The sequence below is a fragment of the Argentina silus genome (genome assembly GCF_951799395.1).
Source record: "Argentina silus genome assembly, chromosome: 12".
In the NCBI taxonomy this organism is placed as follows: Eukaryota; Metazoa; Chordata; class Actinopteri; order Argentiniformes; family Argentinidae; genus Argentina; species Argentina silus.
Window position 1 is genome coordinate 21670013 of NC_139666.1, and position 19671 is coordinate 21689683.

The 19671-nt window shown below is 48.3% G+C and overlaps 2 protein-coding genes across 2 annotated transcripts in view; one reads left to right on the top strand and one right to left on the bottom strand.

Moving 5' to 3' along the window:
* Window positions 1-9167, bottom strand: part of parp4 (poly (ADP-ribose) polymerase family, member 4) — a gene marked incomplete at its 3' end in the record, with an annotated part of 28600 nt that extends 19433 nt beyond the window's left edge. The window contains 20 exon segments of the mRNA XM_083682676.1: window positions 68-221; window positions 485-543; window positions 778-942; window positions 1146-1282; window positions 1479-1558; window positions 1805-1896; window positions 2911-3064; window positions 3691-3872; window positions 4236-4341; window positions 4520-4670; window positions 4766-4912; window positions 5173-5254; window positions 6071-6228; window positions 6346-6525; window positions 6731-6857; window positions 6947-7909; window positions 8193-8262; window positions 8428-8514; window positions 8685-8796; window positions 9110-9167. Coding sequence (XP_083538802.1) covers window positions 68-221; window positions 485-543; window positions 778-942; window positions 1146-1282; window positions 1479-1558; window positions 1805-1896; window positions 2911-3064; window positions 3691-3872; window positions 4236-4341; window positions 4520-4670; window positions 4766-4912; window positions 5173-5254; window positions 6071-6228; window positions 6346-6525; window positions 6731-6857; window positions 6947-7909; window positions 8193-8262; window positions 8428-8514; window positions 8685-8796; window positions 9110-9137 — 3234 coding nt within the window. The 5' untranslated portion in view covers window positions 9138-9167.
* A 397-nt stretch (window positions 9168-9564) lies between these two features.
* cpap (centrosome assembly and centriole elongation protein) lies at window positions 9565-19127 on the top strand. The gene is made up of 16 exons (XM_083681332.1): window positions 9565-9620; window positions 10109-10550; window positions 11010-11136; window positions 11637-11897; window positions 12087-12249; window positions 12460-12565; window positions 12761-14483; window positions 15164-15296; window positions 15832-15997; window positions 16238-16549; window positions 16649-16852; window positions 17021-17110; window positions 17241-17381; window positions 17648-17732; window positions 18038-18158; window positions 18709-19127. Exons 2-16 carry the CDS (start codon window positions 10128-10130, stop codon window positions 18899-18901), a joined length of 4248 nt encoding a protein of 1415 aa, XP_083537458.1. The 5' UTR covers window positions 9565-9620; window positions 10109-10127; the 3' UTR covers window positions 18902-19127.
* The last annotated feature ends 544 nt before the right edge of the window (window positions 19128-19671 follow it).

Sequence of the window (19671 nt, forward strand, 5' to 3'; positions counted from 1 at the left end):
ATGGCCACTAAATGAGTTAGACCGTGGCGATGGTCTTGTATGGTCAGTCGCCCTGACCGTCCGGTACCTGTGGTCCTTTAGGGTTAGTGTTGAACTCCTCCACCAGGTCCATGCGTTGTTTGGGGTTTACCGTGCCGTCGATGACGGCGAAGCTGAGGCCCAGCCTCCTCAGGTGGACCGCCATGATGCTGAGCATGCTCGTCCATTGGGACACAATCACACTGACACACACACACACACACACACACACACACACACACACACACACACACACACACACACACACACACACGAGTATGTACTAGAGTATATACTAGAGTATGGTGCCAACAACGCTTAGGTTGGGAGTTCATTTCCCGCTGGGACCACATATACTGAAAAATGTATGCACTCACTGCAATGCAAGTCGCTTTGGATAAAAGCGCCAGCAACATGGCGTATATTTAGTCTGAGTACGGCATGTTTGAGTGTGAGGAGGTTTTACCTCTTATGAGCGTCATTCTTCTGTCTGATCTCCTTCAGCTCTGTCAGAATGGCAGAAATCTACAACCACAACAACAACACACCAAAGAGTTAGAGTTCACCTAGAGAGTCAGAAGTACACCGTATATTTACTATGTGTGTGTGTGTGTAGTCTGTGCATGTGTATGTGTGTGTGTGTAGTCTGTGCATGTGTATGTGTGTGTGTGTGTTGTCTGTGCATGAATGTATGTGTGTGTGTTGTCTGTGCATGTATGTATGTATGTATGTATGTGTGTGTGTGTGTGTGTGTGTCACCTTGGTGCTCTCCTGGGTGTTCTGGAAGAGCTCGGAGCTAAAGTGGCTGCCGTTGAGGGACACGGTGGCGGAGGGGCCGGACGACTCAGACAGGCACAGGGCGTTGAGTTGCTCCTCCAATGAGAGGGTGACCCCATCACCCTGCAGCTCTGATTGGTCCAGAGTCTGGAGGGGTGACAGAGAGAGAGAGAGGAGAGAGAGAGACTAAGACTGATGAGATCCAAAACATCCATGTGTGTTCCATCCAAGAATGTACGAAGGTGTGTGTGTGTGCGTGTGTAGGTACACATTCTTCAGCAGGGAGAGATGACAGCAGCACTGAGTCGGAGCAGCAGTGTGTGTGTGTGTGTGTGTGTGTGTGTGTGTACCTTCTTCAGCAGGGAGAGGTGACAGCAGCACTGCCTGAGTCGGAGCAGCAGAGACAGGATGTGGACGGCGCTGGAGGCCTGGGGCTGCTGGGAGGAGGACACAGGGTGCGTCTGGGACACGCCAAACTCCTGAGCCACTGGAGAGGGAGGAGGGAAGGAGGGAGGGAAAGAGGGAGGGAGGGAAAGAGGGAGGGAGGGAAAGAGAGAGAGAGGGAAGAACAACAGACACACAGATCCATTACCATGAGAAAAGACAGTTGACCTCTAACCTTTATCAAAGGGGTTGGACTTGACCTCTAACCTTTATCAAAGGGGTTGGACTTGACCTCTAACCTTTATCAAAGGGGTTGGAATTTTCTCCCTTCTTCACATCTCCTCCTTCATGTCTCTTTAAGTAGTTCTGGAGCTGAGATCTGCAAGGAGAGGAGAGGGTTAAACACTGAAGACCTGGGAGGGAAGGAGAGGGTTAAACACTGAAGAACTACGAGGAGAGGAGAGGGTTAAAACTGGCCACCCTGGTTTCAAAACCCCCAGAGCCAGAGAGAAGTTTCAGATCTGTCCAAACATATCACTTCCACTATAACACCCTTCTATAAGCCCTACTATTGTATAGAGCTGTGGAGGTTTCATACATGGGAAGACAATGTGTGACCAGTTACCTGGACTGAGCAAACATCACGTCGTACACAGACTGCTCATCTTCTGACAGCTTCAGACGGTGCACCTCACACTTACGCTCGGGCAGGGACACCTGCAACACATGGAAACTCAGTCAGTCAGTGTGTGTGTGTGTGTGTGTGTGTGTGTGTGCGTGCATGTTTGCGAGTGAGTGATGAATGTGAGTGTTGTTGGGGCAGCAGCCGACGCCTGCCCCATGTCTGTCTCTTTCAGTGTTTGTTTGTCAACCAGGCTGTGTGCTCCATGGCTCGGAGGCTCCGCCCACTTCCTGGTTGGTGTCATCGGTGGTCCTGATTGGAGTGGGACATTCCGTCCAGCACACCAATCCAGACAGGGGCACCGGGAGTATAAAAGTTTGCCCAGCTTGTCAGTCTGTGTGGGGCTGTGTTCTGTTGAGCAGTTCCCCATCTGTACCTGTCGTTATTAGACACCCGATGTTGGATGATTCGGTTCGTATTGTGTGACTTGAACGAGGCATTAGCCTCTTATCTGGAAACTGGGCCAGGTATAGATATTTGTCATTTCGCTGTTACTGATATACACACACTTAGAAGTAAATTTTGTCTAGACACACTAGGAGCAGGGGTGGCTGTTTTGAATGTATTTTAGGTTTGACCACTGAAGTAGGAGAGTGAGGGTTTTATTTTCGTTTTGGTTTTGCTTAAACAAAGATAGTTTAGTTATAGCTCGCCTTTTAAGAGCTCTCTTTTGGTTATATTTGTTTGTTTGATTTGAACAGCATCCACAGGCCCTTTTTCCTTTGTAGTTTGCCACTTGTGTTATTACCTTTTTACCTTGTAAAGAAAACTATCTAACTTTATTTTACCATCTGGTTCTACGTTGCTTCCCTTTCCCCGAACGAGCTGCGTTGTAACAGTGTAGTACAGTTTGTGTAAATAACTGTGTGTGTGTGTGTGTGTGTCAGAGGTTTGCCAGTGGAGTCCAGTGGGTCTTTGGTGCGTCATAGCAGCAGTGTTCTAGGTGTGTGTGTGTGTGTGTGTGTGTGTGTGGCAGGCAGCATGTGAATGTGTGTGTGTGTGTGTGTGTGTGTCAGGCAGTGTGTGTGTGTGTGTGTGTGTGTACGTACCAGAGGTTTGCCAGTGGAGTCCAGCTGGTCCTTGGTGCGTCGCAGCAGCAGAGTTCTGGTGAGGATGTTGAGTCTCTCTCTTCCTCTCTTGGAGCCGTTGTCTACCTGGGCCTTCCACAGCTTGTACTCATCAAACGGAGAGCAGCGCAGAAACCTGGGACAGGGGGGCACACGTTACCATAGAAAGCTGGGACAGGGGGGCACACTTTACCATAGAAAGCTGGGACAGAGAGCAAGAAGACGTTACCATAGAAACCAGGGACAGACAGCACACATGTTAAATGTTACCATAGAAAAAAAGGGGACAGAACACACACACGTACACACGTACACACGTACACACGTACACACGCACACGCACACGCACACAGGGAAGGAGGGGGGTAGAGTGTTAGAGTGCTGCAATGGAGCAAAAGCTTGCACACACAGTGGCTCTCTCTGACCAGAGTTGATCACCCCTGCTTTCGACTACCAAGACGCTCCCAAGGTGTGGCTCGGATTTACCTAAGCAGGGTATACATACCAGCGGAGGCAGAAATTGTAGAGGACGCGCTCATTGTAATGCATGGAATGGAACAAGAAATGGTATCAAACACAGAGATAAACAGATGTCTCAAACACTTGTGTGTGATACCATTCCTCATTCCGTTCCATGCATTACAATGAGCCCATCCTCTGATTTCTACCTCCACCAGCCTCCCCTGCTACACACAGTATCCAGTGGGATAAGATACACAGTATACACACGGTTACAACAACATCAGTATGGTGTGGACCTACTTGAGCAGGGCGTACATGTCCAGCAGGTTGTTCTGGATGGGGGTCCCAGTGACGGCCCACCGAGCCCGGCCACGGATCTTACAGACAGCCATAGAGGTCTGCACTTTGGGGTTCTTAATGTTGTGGGCCTCGTCCAAGACCACCCGCGCCCACTTCACTTGGAGCAAGGCCCGGCCTGGACCCTGGGGAGGAAGGGAGGAGGAGGAGGGGGGGGGGTTGGAATGGTGGAACTATTTCTTTTTAAATTTCCCTTTTCTCAACTCATTTAGTGGCGAGGGTGACTAAAGTCGCGCCAAATTGTCAACATTCTTGAGTGCCAAGGGTGACTTTATTCACCAAAAATGCATAGATTATGATGCTCCATTTTGTAGCCAATCAAAGTATTGTTGCTAGGTAAATACCACATAAAAACAATTGGCACTCTAGTGTTCTGGAATTCTTTCATCTAAATGGCCCCACTGACTGAAATGTCCCCAATCAAATGTGTCTTGTCACGTGACGCATGGAAGTGAGAGAGTGTGTGATTGAAGACGAGCGGCACACACCAGGTCGTCAGTGTCTTTGCTGGGCCTCTCAGCCTCCTCCTTCTGGACAGGGATCTCCTTGGACACCAGGCTGTATGTGGTCACCACCACATCATGCTCAGCCAGCCTAGGACACACACACAGAGAGATAAACAGATGTCTCAGGTGTGTCTGTGTGTGTGGACACCATCATGCTCAGCCAGTCTAGGACAGACATGCAGACAGACAACTTATACTACAGGTGACTCAGGTGTGTGTGTGTGTGTGTGTGTGTGTGTGTGTGTGTGTGTGTGTGTGTGTCTTACACTTTAGCGCTCTTCTGCCTGTTGGGTCCGTGGTAGAGGTAGACACTCAGCTTGCTGCCCTTGACGTGTCTCTCTATCTCCTTCTTCCAGTGGTGGAGCAGGGAGGCAGGGCAGATGATCAGGGTGCCCTGGGACTCCACCATGCTAGAGTCTAGAACATACACACAACCATACACATGACTCAGGTAGGGGTGTGTGTGTGTGTGTGTGTGTGTGTGTGTGTGTGTGCGCTGAGGGAATGGTTACCATCTTTGGAGATCCAACCCTCCAGTTTAGTGTCTTTCTTCTTCTCCTCCTCCTCCTCCTCCTCCTCTCCTTCTTTCTTCTTCTTCTTCTTCTGGGCGAGGATGAGAGCGATCATGGTGAGGGTCTTCCCCAGACCCATGTCATCAGCTGCAGAGAGAGAGAGAGAGAGACAGCGAGAGACAGACAGTGAGAGACAGAGACAGAGACCGGGGGGGGGGGGGGGGGGGGACTTTGTGGCAGGCATACATTTGAAGTGAAATATATTGATTCTATCACACCCTAGTGGCATTAAAATGGTATAACACTTGACCGACTGTATCCCAAGGCCAAACACCTGAGCGAGATAATGTTCAAAGCTCTATAAATGTGTTTCAAACAGCAAAAACAGGGAAGTTGTTCAAAATTACCCAGAATTCCTCCGCAGGGTTTCTGGGTCTCTCTCCACAGCAGCCAGGCCAGAGCTCTCCTCTGATGGGGCATGAGAGGAACCTGACAAATCAGAGACAACAACACAACGGTACATCAGCTCAGGAGGCTCCTACGGGTGTTTTCCTGGACACAGATGAAGCCTCAGTAAAGACTGTGTTCAATGGAGAACCAAGACTAGGTTCATCTGTGTCCAGAAAGCGTTTGTGGCCCTCACAGTGCAGCCCCTACTACTGTTGTATATGTGCAAGTACTGTGTTAGTACTAGGTAGTACCACATATATTGTAGTAGTTAGTTAGTACCACGTATATTGTAGTAGGTAGTTTGAACCACGTATATTGTAGTAGGTAGTTAGAACCACATATATTGTAGTAGGTAGTTAGAACCACATATATTGTAGTAGTTAGTTAGTACCACGTATATTGTAGTAGGTAGTTAGAACCATGTATATTGTAGTAGGTAGTTAGAACCACATATATTGTAGTAGTTAGTTAGTACCACGTATATTGTAGTAGGTAGTTAGAACCATGTATATTGTAGTAGGTAGTTAGAACCACATATATTGTAGTAGGTAGTTAGAACCACATATATTGTAGTAGGTAGTTAGAACCACGTATATTGTAGTAGGTAGTTAGAACCACATATATTGTAGTAGGTAGTTAGAACCACATATATTGTAGTAAGTAGTTAGTTAGTACCACGTATATTGTGGTAGGTAGTTAGAACCACATATATTGTAGTAAGTAGTTAGCTAGTACCACGTATATTGTGGTAGGTAGTTAGAACCACATATATTGTAGTAAGTAGTTAGTTAGTACCACGTATATTGTGGTAGGTAGTTAGAACCAGGTAGGTAGAACCACGTTGGGGGGAGTTACCTTGATGCCCTTGGGGTCGGTAGCCTCTGCGTCGGGGGTGGGGCAGGACTCCAGGGAGCTGTGGAGGTGGTCGATGGTCTCCGAGGTGGCGTTCTTCACCGCTAACAGTCTTTTGTCTGTCATCCTGCCTCCGTAGAACGCCTGGCTCTGAGGGTTCCCTGGAGGAGGGAGGAGAGAGAGTATATGAATAAAACGGCGGTGTTGTTTTTACTTTTTTTTTTTTTTTTTGCATCCCAGTCTTAGTTGTTGTTTCTGTGTGTAGCCCTTGGTCATACCTCCTCCATACATGTGTGTGTGGTCCTGGCTGAGTTGCATGCCCAGGGCGGAGGCCTGGTACTGCAGGGGGGCGGGGATGGAGGGCAGGAGGATGGTGCCCCCCTGGCGGCTGAACGGGTTGTACTGGCTGGCTGCAGCGCTGGGCATCTTATGGGCATCGCCGTCTCCAACCTGGGACTCTGGACATAGACACACACAGATATTCAGTGATGTGGGTGTGTGTGTAACTGGTAGCAGGGGTGACACAGAAACTCCTGTACTGTATGTCTATAGCTTCTACAGTCCTACTGCAGCTACATATATGGCTTTATGTATGTCTATTACCACGGTCTGTATATAGCATAAGTTTCTTTATGTATGTCTAGGACCATGGTGTGGTCTCACCTGGCCCAGCAGCAGGAGCAGCAGTGAGACACAGAGACTCCAAGGCATCCTCCAGGTCTTTCACCTGATTCTTCAGCTTCTCTCCTTTATCAGGTAGAGCAGACACATTCACTACTGATAGAGTGGCCTAGGAGGGAGGGAGACATAGAGGGGGTGAGTTACTAGAATTCAGTACACACAGACAGACAGACAGACAGACACACCTTCCTCCCTCACCTTCTTCTGTTTGAGCTGGCTAGTGAGCTGGCTGTGCAGGGCCCTGGGGTCTTCCTGTTGACCTTTGACCTGCAAGGCAGACTGGAACCCTAGGAAGGAGGTCAGGGTCTTCTGGACAGTAGCCACTGGAGGAGTCCTCTGTGGGCCGGGCTGCACCGACACCAATTGGACGTCATCATCATCCTCATCATCATCTTCACCACTGAACTCTCCGAAGCGAGAGACGGGCGACTTCCTCTGACTCTTCTTCTCTGCTTCCTCAGACTGATGCTTGTCTTGTTTTGCTATCTGAGAGGAGCGTGGCTGGGTTGGTTTGTCACATGGTGGTGTTGTGGTGCTTTCTGCATCCCTGGTAGAATGGCTGTCTTTACAGCAAGTGGGATTCGGCTCGGAGGAGCTGATCTTCCTCCCCTCCGAGGTGTGCTTTTTCCCAGCATGCTTTTCAGCCTCTTGGGGGACACTGGTTGGTGGTTGTTGAGGCGAGTTTCTATTTATCTGCATCTTGGGGCTGGAGGTCTGTGATTTCTCTGCCCCTCCTCTTCCTCCTCCTCCTTCTCTGTGGACATCATTGGTGGAGCTCTTCTTTTTGCTCTCCTCCGCTACCTTTTCCTCGGGTGGTGTTTGGGCACTCTTCTTCTCCTCGTCCGAGACTCTCTTCTTTATCTTCATGCCTGCAGGAAGCTGTTTATCTCTCCATGTCTCCTTCCCTCTTTCCTCCTCTTCTTCTTTCTCCTCCACTCGCTTGTGCTCTCGCTCTTTACCTCCACCTTTACCCTTCTCTCCTCCTTCCTTCTCTCTTCTGTTCTCACCCTCCTCCTGCCTCCCTCCGTCCTGCAGTCTCCTCCACTCTGAGGTTGTGTCACTCTTGCTGGGGGCCTTGAAGGGGTTCCTCACTGGGGGCAGGCAGGAGCTGTCACTCTGCAGCTGTCTGTCGGACAGAGGGCTCCTCTCCTCTGTGTCTGGCTGCATGGGGGTGGGAAACCACTCAGTGAAATATGGGAGTGTTTGCCTGCTAGAACTATTCACTGTGTATGATTGAGATTTTAGACTGGACTCAAACATTCAATAACTTCCAGTTTGGTTTATATGGAGGCTGGTGGAGGTGGAGACCGGAGGGCGGGCTCACCGTATCTACCATTTCTCATTCCATTCCATACATTACAATGAGCCTGTCCTCCAATTTCTACCTCCATCAGCTTCCATGTTTATCAGTGCCAGCAGTGAGGGTGAGGTGCGTACTGCTTACCTCAGTCCACGGCACAATGCCACACCACTTCTGACCCGCCTTTTTCCCCATGACACATCGATAGTACAAACTGAAATCAGAGTATGAAATCAAACACAAGTGATACTCACTCACTCTCTCACACACTTTGTGCATAACTTTTAGCTGGTGTGTGGGTGAGAAGACTGAAGAGGAGACGCACGCACGCGCAGGCGTGCGTGCACACACACACACACACACACACACACACACACACCTGTAGCCCTGCTGCTGCTTGCTGTGACTGAGTGTCTGGAGTTCCACCATTGAATCCTCATGATGCAGGCAGTGGGAAGGCGGGATACTATGGAAGGACATATCAATCTCTGCAGTAATCTTAATATGTAACCCTTGTATAGAAGTTATTGTGGTATTGTATTGATTAGAGCTACTAATATCTTACAACATCGAACGTCATATGTAATGTATTTGAAGTCCTACTGAGACAATTGGTGAAGAGTCGGGAGCGCTTACCTCGCCTCTTGAGTGAAATCACAGGGGCTCCCTTGACGTTGGCTACACATGTAAAAGCTTTTGCCCTTATTGCGCCCCTCCTTCACCCCTGTCTTCAGCATGCACGTGCTGCCTGGATGGAGTGAAAAGAATCAACATCAGTAAAGCAAGCATCAGATCTGCCTTGACCACTGTCAAGCCACCTGCAACTGTCATAAGAATGTGTCTTATTCCTTGTCGGGTGGCAAACATGTTGTTCCCAAAGACCGTATAAGAGTGGAGAAAACTGCATTGTGCCATGTCATATTCTCACCCTCAGCTCAGCTGTCATTTCAGAAACCCCCCGCTGTTGTCATTCAACATTCACTTGTAACATGGTAACATGCTAACAACAACCTAATACAACGTCTTGACCCTTTCTATTTAAAATAATAAGAAATACTTACCATGGGAATCGCATAAAACGATCTCCATGTTGATGTAGAAAAGTCCAGGATGAGTCGTTTCGGAGAAAATGCACTTGTGCTTCTGAATTTCGTATCAGCCAATAGAAAGTCAAACTTCAAACACTTCCAGGTTACGCACAGGGTCACTAAACTCCAAATGTCATAATACAAGTCCTAAAGTGAAGCTTGATTGTTTATGGTTGAGATTTTAATGGAACATTTCATATAAAATCCTCCACAACACCGCCGTTTGTTGCTACCATGTACTGTAAAATATTTTGGGGTTGAGAGAGAAAGTTCAGAACGAGATAGCAGGCGAGATTTGACAGCAAAGAGAGACTGCTGTTTTGTTCAACACTACTACATTCCCCACAATGCAGTTCTGTCTATTTTCCTCTCTCGCGGGCTTTGTTTTGGTATGGCGCTCTGCTTTGAAACTCCCACTTGTTGTCTTTCTTCAAACATTAACCCGAAAATACTTGAATACGTGGATACGTTGGCGTTAACCGAGGTAACTGCTGTGTGTTTGAAATGTTCTTCGTTATTAAAATGCCAATAGGGAAACTCTTTATGTACTTGCCCGTAATTTAACTTTATGTCAAAACTTTGTTGCAAGGCGTTGTCAGTACAGTCAGTCGGCGAGAGCAAGCTAGTTTAGCTAACTGGCTAGCACAATATGGTTGAATCTGTAAACCAAGTCATATGGACAGTTAAAAGTGTTGTTTTTAGCTTTGTTTACTAGTTTAACTAGTAAAGAAAGCTACGATAAGGTACGTAGATATGACAGGTAGTTTATAGTGCAAACTTCAACCTCATGCAAGCTGCCCAGGTGTACCTGTTGCTAACAACAATATTTAACAGTCCATTTAAACTGTCAAAATGCAATGCATTGCTGGCTAGCTTTCTAAGCCATTGAAATGCATTGATGAGACTGAGTTGGGCACACCTTTTGATTCCTACTCATGACCTGTCTCTAAAACCTGTTTAATTCCGGATTAGCCGAGTGGAGAGCCCCGTCATGTCATCACCGGCTGGGCTGCAGCAGTCCCAGTCCAACTTCCTCGCCCGATGGATGCCCACCAGCTCCCGCGCCGGGGTCATCCTCAACCCTTCCCATGACCTGGCCGAATCTCTCCGGAACAGTTCCGTCTGGGGGTCCCGGGACGCCGACGGTGACGACGACTCATTCGCCTCTCAGTTCGCCCCTCTCCCGGCCTCCACTAGCAGTAGCACCAGTTGCCTCAGTGTCGACTTGCTCGTCGGTGCGGAGGCTGGAATGGAGTTGAACAAGCTGAACCAGCGACCGGGCGAAAGGACTCTGTCTGATAAGCCACTTGCTGCTCTGCGGACAGCGTCGCAGGGGTTCCTTGGAGACATGGCCAGTGTGGAGGAGATGGTCAACCAGTCCCCGGACATGCCGCTGATGCTTAAACTAGAACAGGTAAGCCAGAGGCACACTCACCTGGGATTCGCCTGCAATGACTTGACTGTCAGAGGGTTCTAGAGTGATGTCATGAGGACATCTGGGAGATGACTGTTTTGAGTGGCTTGGGTGTCAAGGTATGCTGTGTAAGTTACAGCTGTGCTTTGTGCATGTTTATAAGTTGAAATAGTCCAGTGTTATTTGGTGTTTATTGATTACATCGTGCCGCTACTATGCGTGTGTGTGTTAGCTAAGACACATACAGTGGCAGCTAAAGCAGTTATGATAATGGTATTGTATTAATTACATTGTTTTATTGATTGATGGTAACATGTTTATAATGGTATTATGTTATTGATGGCGTTGTGGTATTGATAATACTCTGTCTATGTATTTATGTATGTATGCGTGTGTGTTCCTGTGTGTGTTCCTGTGTGTGTGTGTGTGTGTGTGTGTGTGTGTGTGTGTGTGTGGTAGCTGAAGCAATGGCAGCAGCAGATGCAGGAACAGCTGAAGGCCCATCAGCTGGAGGAGTTGGTACGTCTACAGGAGGAGCAACAGAGGCTGCTGGGGATGGTGCACGGAGCTCAGCACGACGGACCAGGTACAATACAGAGCCTAGCTCACCCAGTCTTCCTATTATATCACTAGTGCAGGGGAGGCTGGTAGAGACAGAAATCAGAGGACGGGCTCATTGTAATGCATGGAATGCAAGCCTTAGATACCATTCCTCACTCCGTTCCATGCATTACAATGAGCCTGTCCTCCGATGTCTACCTCCACCAGCCTCCACTGTACTACTGTATACTATAACAATACTTGACAACACCAGGGATTGGCTGGGGATGTTGAATGCATGGTGGAGCAGGTAGATAAACAAACTCATGCAGTGTTTTTACTATCTCACTCTAATGTAATGAGTCAGTCACCAAATAGTCATGAATAAGTGTAGGTTAATACCTGTAGGTTAATACCTGTCAAGATTGTCTCTTGTTTCTGAAAGGCTTGAATATGTCTAATCTATTAGGTTTCCTGACTGTTGGCTTTATTTAGAGGTGTCAGTATTTTTAATCAATTGAGACAGAGGTCTGATATTCCCTACAGATTACACACAGAGCCCCAGGCTGACAGGGGGGGACTGGGATGAGAGCTCTCTCCTGGGGGGCTCCCCCCTCTCCCATAGAGACACTGTTTCCAGCCCCACCACCACTACCTCATACAGATGCCCAGCACCCCAGAGTTTCCCCCAAGCCCCCCCACAGGGCTCTGTGTACCCCCAGTCGTGGAGACAAGGGAACCCCCTCTCACTGCAGCCTAGAGGCAGGGAGGAGAAGGAGGAGCTGGAGACAACACTGGATGAATTGAGTGAGTCAATGAAGGAATGAATAAGTGAAAGGAGTGAATGAATGAATGAATATCGATGAAATACTTCATATTTACAATAACAGGCTCCAGCTCCAATTTACAATTCCAACAAAAAAGATGGATGGATGGATTCCTTCCTTCCTTCCTTCCTTCCTTCCACCGTATGACTCACACACTGTAACTCAACAGGGCCAGAAACATGGAGGCCTAGACACAGGGACCAAAAGCAGAGTGTGGATTCTGATGATGAAGAAGAACAGGAAGTCACTATGGTCTCCCATGCTGCTTCCTCTATGACTGAGGACCACACAGCCTACAGAGAAGAGGAGGGTGAAGTAGACTTAGAAGAGAGGTAAACAGCTCCATTGGTCCCCTGTGAACATCATGCTCCAATCCCACAGTTCATATTCTCAACACTACTGGATGGACAGAAATGCTTTCAGTCATAACAAACATAAATACTCAAGATTACATTTTTTTTCCGGTCTAATAATTTGTGTATACTGCATGTGTGATATCTGTCAAAATAGCAATTATTCTCCTCTCCTCTCCTCTACTCCAGGCCTATCCAGCCAGGGATTGGAGGCCAGAAGCGGACGTTTGAGGAGCTGCTGGAGGAACAGCTGAGACTGGAGGAACAGCGACTGAAGGGCGCACACCAACAACAGGTCAAGGCTACTACCCACTGTCCATACAGACTATTACCACATACACACTATTACCACATACACACTATTACCACATACACACTACTACTATACTGACAATTACACAATAATAAATAAACACCTAACCCTAACCCTTTTCCACAGATTGTCCACGCAAAATGTCCATGTACTAAATGTGTCATTCTGTCATAACAGAGCCCAGAGCCAGCTGAGGGGGCGAGAGCCAATCCCAAGAGAGCATTCCTCAAACGAGGGGAGGGGCTGTCCAGATTCACCAATCGAGGCAGGACTCCTCCATCCAACAGAGGCGGCATAAAGAAAGACTCCAAACCCCAGCAACCCCCCCAGGCCAAAGTCAACACCCGCTGGACCTCGGAGCCCAAGTCCACCCAGAGGACCAGTACCACAGGCCCGGCCAGCCAACGGCCCCCCGTGCAGCGGAAGACCGCCATACTCAACAAGGAGAACCGCTCCAGAGACGCCCTCTCGCCCCCCCTGCAGGGCAAGGCAGCCCAAGCCCCCCCATCGGTGAGACCCAGGGTCCTGGGGAGTCACCAGAGACACAACATAGAGATTACAGCGTCTACACAGCCCAATGGAGACGTGAGACAGCAACAACAACAACCAGGACAGTTAAAGGATGCTGGTAGCGGGAAGGCAGGCTTCTCATCTCAACCAGTGACAGTTAGTAGACCAGGGACACGCGGATTACCCCCCTCAGCTGTGACCAAGCAGGTGGGTCTGGAGGAGGGGAAAGGAGCTCTGAAGACAGGGAACATACCTTCATCATCCAGGCAGGAGATGGGGAGACCAGCCTCTGGAGGTGGAGGTGGAGGAGGACGAGGAGGAGGAGGAGTAGTAGATCCGGAGTATTCCTTTGAGCTGTCGCTCCAGGAGAAGCTACAGCGCTGGGACTGTGACAGGATGACGGAGAGCGTGGAGCTGGGGGAATTTGAGCTGCTGGAGCAGGCTGCAGACGAGCTCTCCTTCTCCTCCAACTCCTCCTTCGTCCAGAAGGTGCTCCAGATGGACCAGCAACACCAGCAGCACCTCTTCCAGGGCACTAAGGGGCGCCACCTGCGACGGCTCTCCTCCACACCCATCAAGTCCCCCAGACCCTCTCCTCCTAAAGGGGTTATGTGTGGTGGGGTGGTGGTGGTGGTGAGCAAAACCATCTCCTCAGAGCCAGAGGCATCAGCTGCTGTGAAGGCCAGGGGGGATCCACTGATGAAGAAAAGCAAAGCCAGTGATGATGATGATGATGATGAAAGCAAGCAGGATGTCACTGACGTGTCATTCCACAGCAGTTCGGAATTCGGGGGCCAGGAAGTCGCTGGCCCACAGTACGCACCCCCGCATAAGTTTCCCGGAAACCTCTGCTTTTCCTCATCCAACCCCCCCTACGACAGGAGGTCCTATCAGGACAGAGATGGAGAGGGTGGATCGGGCCAAGCGGAGGGGGATGGGGAGGGGGAGAGTGACAGTTTCCATAGCAACCCAGACGACTCCACCCTATTGGAGGATAAAGAGGCGGACCGTCAGGGTCACATGGTGTTCGATGACAATGACACGTGGAATGACCCGGAGGAGGCCGGCGGCGGTATCCATGACGACAATGACAACAACGACATCAGGAGAAGCGTCAGCCCGTTTCCCACGGCAACGGCGAACGACGACTTCACGGTCACCCGGCTGGAGAGCAGAACACTGAAGAGGAAGGTCGCTGTGGCTACAAGGGAAAAAGGGGCAGAGCCGGATAGAAGTAGGGCTGTCACCGCAGCCAATCAGGAGGTGGATCCTCCTCCGACGTCTCAGCTGATGGCTAGGCTGTTCCCTTCGCTGAAGCCCCAGCCACAACCTGCCTCAGCTGTTCCTCCTCCCCCTCAGCCAGAGAACAGGCGGACTGAGAACCAACCAGGTGAGACAGTACAGGACACATTCTTAGTTGTAGGGATGAAATAAGTACCGTAGGCCTGTATAGACATTTTCCATAGACACATGTAGATATGAAAGGATTGAAGGGGTTAAAACAAGTTGGGGACAATTCCATCTAGCCTGTTAGAGGAGTATCAAGGAGCTACTACCATTCAGGTGTTATTATTATTATTGTTATTATTATTATTATAATTAATAATAATTATCTATTTATTTTATATAGCGCTTTTCTCAGTACTCAAAGACATACATTCCATGGAGAGGACAAGAATAGATGGATAAATAAAAAGTAAAACAAAAGCACAGTCAGTATAAACAACAATAAAAATAGATAAAGATTAAAAGCATTTAAAAAGATTGGTTTTGAGCGATTGTTTGAAGGACCAGTGAATCATATTTAATTAATTAATGAATAGGGATTAATTCTGCTAAATGCCATAAATGTAAATGTAATCATTTATTAACCCAATCCTCTCAGATCTACACCAGTGTCTAGGGTGAGCAGCCTCAGGGTTTAGTTCTGGACAGAGCCATAGTTTAGTATACAGGGTCGATTGAAGGTAACATTGAAATGGGGGTGTTGTTAGCTGCAGCGTGTAATTCCCCTCCAAGCCACATGTTAGAAAGCATTAGCTGTAATGTCTGTGTGTCGCCCCCCTCCAGGCCAGCAGCAGCAGTCTAGGCAGCTGAGGGAGAGGCTGGTGGAGCTGGAGCTGGAGATAGAACGCTTCAAGACGGAGAACGCCGCCCTGGCCCGACTACGACTGGAGAACGACCAGAACCAAGAGAACCTCAGGTCCGGTCTGGTTCTAGTACGGTGCTGCTCAGTAGCTACAGGGTTCTCCCCAAACAACTTGGCTCTGCGCCACGCTGTGAACTTGGCGGTGCCACATTCGAAACATTTAAAGCCAAATTAAACTATTTATTTAGTAAATATAGAGTAAGTATCTTCGATCGCCAACGACATTGTTGTTGAAAACGAAAGTGAAAGCTTTATGATGTTCCTCAGTGAATTCAGCGGGTTTTTTTGGGGCATTTTGACATGAATAAACGTGAGTCAGGTTTTGATGATGCAATCCAGCGACACCTTCAAAAATCCTGGGGAGAACCCTGAGGTACATATATGGAGATGGAGATGTATGGAGATGTTATATGATTTTAAGTTAGGCCAGGAATAATCCTTTGTCATTCATCATACACTATGACACCAGCATCATAACAAGTTAATATGATGTTCTACTTGTCTTCAGATATTAGATGGACCCATAGTCATCAGTATTTGAGGCTTTATCATGAATGGTTAGGTGACAACATGTCTCTGTCTGTTCCAGGAGAGAGAGGGCGGAGTTTGAGCAGAGGAAGGGGGAGGAGCTGACCAGGTTTGAGGAGTATAGGAAGGAGGAGACCAGGAAGCTACAGAAGGAACGCAAGGTGTTTGAGAAGCATGCCTCGGCCGCTAGAGCCATACCTGACAAGAAGGAACGAGACGAGATCCAGGTGAGAGACCCGCTTGTGTATACACACACATACACACACACACACACATACACACACACACACACACACACAAACACACACACCTCGGGAAACTCTCACACAGACTAAAATGTATTTTTTTCCCCAAATTAGTCAGGAAATCCAGATTCTCTGACTTCCAAAACTCCCTCTGCCCACACACACAACCCCTCTCACACACCGCCCCCCCCACTCACCCTCCCTCCCTCTCCCCCCCCCCAGGCCCTGAAACAGCAGCTGTGTTCGGTGCAGGAGGAGCTGAAGCGTAGAGAGAGCCGCTGGTCGACCACACACAGCCGACTACGCCAGCAGATGGACTCCCTGAGCGAAGACAACGCTGCCCTGAGGGACGAGGTCCACACCCTGGAGAGACTACGTCTCAACACCTGGAAGAAGGGGGACAGAGAGAGGGACGGGGAGAGGCCCAGGCCACCGGAGAGAGATGGAGAAGGGGAGAGGAGGGAGAAAGAGAGGGAGGCACCCGGGCCAACGGAGAGCTGTAGCACTCTCGGGACCAGAGGGGTCAAATTTGCTGTAAGTGTGTTTTAAGCTCCTTTTCTCTTCAGTTTGAGATACCTGTGTGTGTGTGTGTGTGTGTATTTGAAAGTTGTTGTGTGTTTTTCTTGTATGTAGAGCCCTCCTGAAACTGCTAAGAGCAGCCTCCATCAAAGCAGCAGCACCTCCACCACTAGAGGGAGCTCACCAGGGGGCAGTCTCAGGAGGTCAGGCCCATCTCCTGCACCCCTCCATCAGCAGGGCTCTGAGGAGAGACCTGGCTCTGGGACCAGGAGCCAGGATACACCACCCCGACAAGACCACTCACACAACCTGTCCCCTGTGAGTTATAGAGAGAGAGAGACACACGGGACCGAGACACACACACACACACACACACACACACACACACACAAACACACTCTCTCTCTCTCTCTCTCTCTCCCCCTCCCTCCCTCTCCCTCCCTCTCCAGAGGTCCATGTCTAAATGGTGAATGTGTTTATCAACAGAGGACTGGAGATCTACCGACGGAGGAGGAGATGAGGGAGGTCAAAGATCAGGGGTCCAGTCAGGAGGTCATCAAGCACCCTGATGGAAAGGTGATTTTGTCCTGGACATTGTAGCTGCACCGTCACACAATATATATATATATATATATATATATATATATATATGAGTGCCACATGAATCTTCACAAAAGGAATAGAGACTGAGGTGTGTGTCTCCCAGGTGGAGAGGGTGCTGCCATGTGGAGGGCGTCTGATCGTCTTCCCCAACGGGACCAGGAAGGAGGTGTCTGCAGACGGACAGATGGCCAAGGTCACCTTCTTCAACGGAGATACCAAGCAGGTCCTGGCAGACCATAGAGTGGTGAGACACGCACAACCTTTTACCTCACCCTAAAATAACCTTTTAACTGACCCTAACAGAGACATAACCTTTTAACTAACCCTAACATAACTTTTTAAACTAACCCTTTGAACTAATTGGAATGTGATTTCATACAACACTTGAACACTTCACAGTTGCACAGTAGTTCATTTTCATATTCATATTCAGGCTCTCTGGATCCTTTCTGAACGCCATGACTTTGTACATTAGCTGAATCTAAATGTTGAATCCCCTGCCCCCGTCAGATCTACTACTATGCCGACGCCCAGACCACCCACACCACCTACCCCGACGGCATGGAGGTCCTGCAGTTCCCCACCAGCCAGACTGGTGAGACTCAGCTCCTGACCATTTATACTGGACCTTACCTGCTGACCAGGGGAGGCTGAAATCAGAGGAATGTAATACATTACAATGAGCCTGTTCTCTGATTTCTACCTCTATGGCTTTTTACCTAAGAAAGCCTCAATCTATACTCTCTCCTTCACCCACTCCCCACAGAACCATTGAACACTGTAAACATTAAGACGGACATTCATAACAAAATGATGTGTCGCTACTAACATAACATGAGCTTCTGTTCCTCCGCCACCTTAGTGTTGTGTAATGAGTCCTGGCTGTGGTTTCCTCTGCAGAGAAGCACTTCCCTGACGGTCGTAAGGAGATCACGTTCCCTGACCAGACCGTCAAGAACCTGTACCCAGACGGGAGGGAGGAGAGCGTGCTGACAGATGGCACCATCATCCTCATGAACACGTACGTCCACGGAAATCAGGGCTGCTGCTGGGGTTGTGTAGGAATGTGTGTTTACCTACTGATCTCAGGTGTACACTGTAATATACACCTGCTAAGGTAGCTCTTGAGGAATAAAGATCTCGTTATCCATCTCCATAAATGTCTCTTTTTAAACTAGTGACTGTTGTAAAGAATCAGTTCTATTTTGTTCGATTTGGCCAGTGTGCTTGCCCTGTGGTCTAGTCCAGCACTCACCCCACAGTCCATCCATGAATCCTGTATCCACATTCATCCACAGTATACTTTAACAAACCAGAACTTGTATCCTCTGTAACATGATGGTGGTATGTTGATAGCAGGGGAGGCTAGTGGAGGCAGAAAACGGAGGATGGGCTCATTGTAAAGCATGGAATAAGGAATGGTATCAAACACATGTTCCTCATTCCATTCATTACAGTGAGCCTAATAGTGCACACTTCAGCATTTCTTAAACCTGACATGACGCATAACATACTCTACTCTGTGACATGCACAGTATGTTGACATCCATCCTCCCCTCTCTCTCCTCCAGGGATGGCAGTAAGGAGATCCAGTTCAACACGGGTCAGAAGGAGGTCCACACGGCCCAGTACAAGAGACGGGAGTACCCCGACGGTACCGTTAAGACTGTGTACACGGACGGACGCCAGGAGACACGCTACCCCACTGGACGGGTCAGGGTCAAAGACAGGGATGGCAACGTAGTCATGGACAACAAGCCCTAGGACTGTTACAGTCGTCATGGGAACCAAGACTGAAGTAGTGTGTCAAACATTCCTCTTTGGTAGACTCCCTGTGTATGTGTGTAAGTGGTTTTTATTAGTGTGTTTGAGTTGAGTGCTGTGGGAGTGTGTAGGTATTTTAATTTGTACTTTTAACTTGTAAAAATGTCTAATACATATTTATTTTCTTAGCGATTGTACATTTTATTTTGTAAAATAAATTATCAAATCACGTTGTATGTAAACAGTGGGTTGATGTACTGAGATACAGTGAGACTGTAACCTAGTCTCCAGCTCATAAGTCTGGAATAACAACTCAAACTTGGCCTTTGTGGGAGTGACATTACTCAGTCAAGTATTTGATTTCAGAGATTTACACGTCCCCTGTAAGCATGTTCGCAAATTGCCTTGCAAAATTTCAGCCGCAACAAAATCAAGTATTTTGAGCCGCAGATATCACAAAAAAAAAACATTGAAATCCTGGAGGGACTGAGTAGACAGAGACTCAAGCAGACGTTCATGTAACAGTTTAATACTGCTGTACCCTTCAAACAAACAGGGTTATTAAAGAGGTCAAATAAAACATTTAGAAAATTACTTAATTATTTTGATTAAAGAAATAAAATATTTAGAAATTAAAAGTACACAGCCCAAAAGGCTTCCTCTTCTAAACATGCATATTCAGCTTCAAATACAGCACAACCAAACTTCTTAGAATAAGCACCTCTATCAAACAAACAAAACACCTTGAATCAAGAGAGGCATAATCTCAC

Excerpts from the sequence above, each read along its gene's own strand:
- cpap (XM_083681332.1), top strand. The coding sequence starts at position 10,128 with ATGTCATCACCGGCTGGGCTGCAGCAGTCCCAGTCCAACTTCCTCGCC. Across the intron at positions 10,551-11,009 it reads TGATGCTTAAACTAGAACAG|CTGAAGCAATGGCAGCAGCA; the intron begins GTAAGCCAGAGG and ends TGTGTGTGGTAG. Across the intron at positions 16,550-16,648 it reads CCAGAGGGGTCAAATTTGCT|AGCCCTCCTGAAACTGCTAA; the intron begins GTAAGTGTGTTT and ends TCTTGTATGTAG.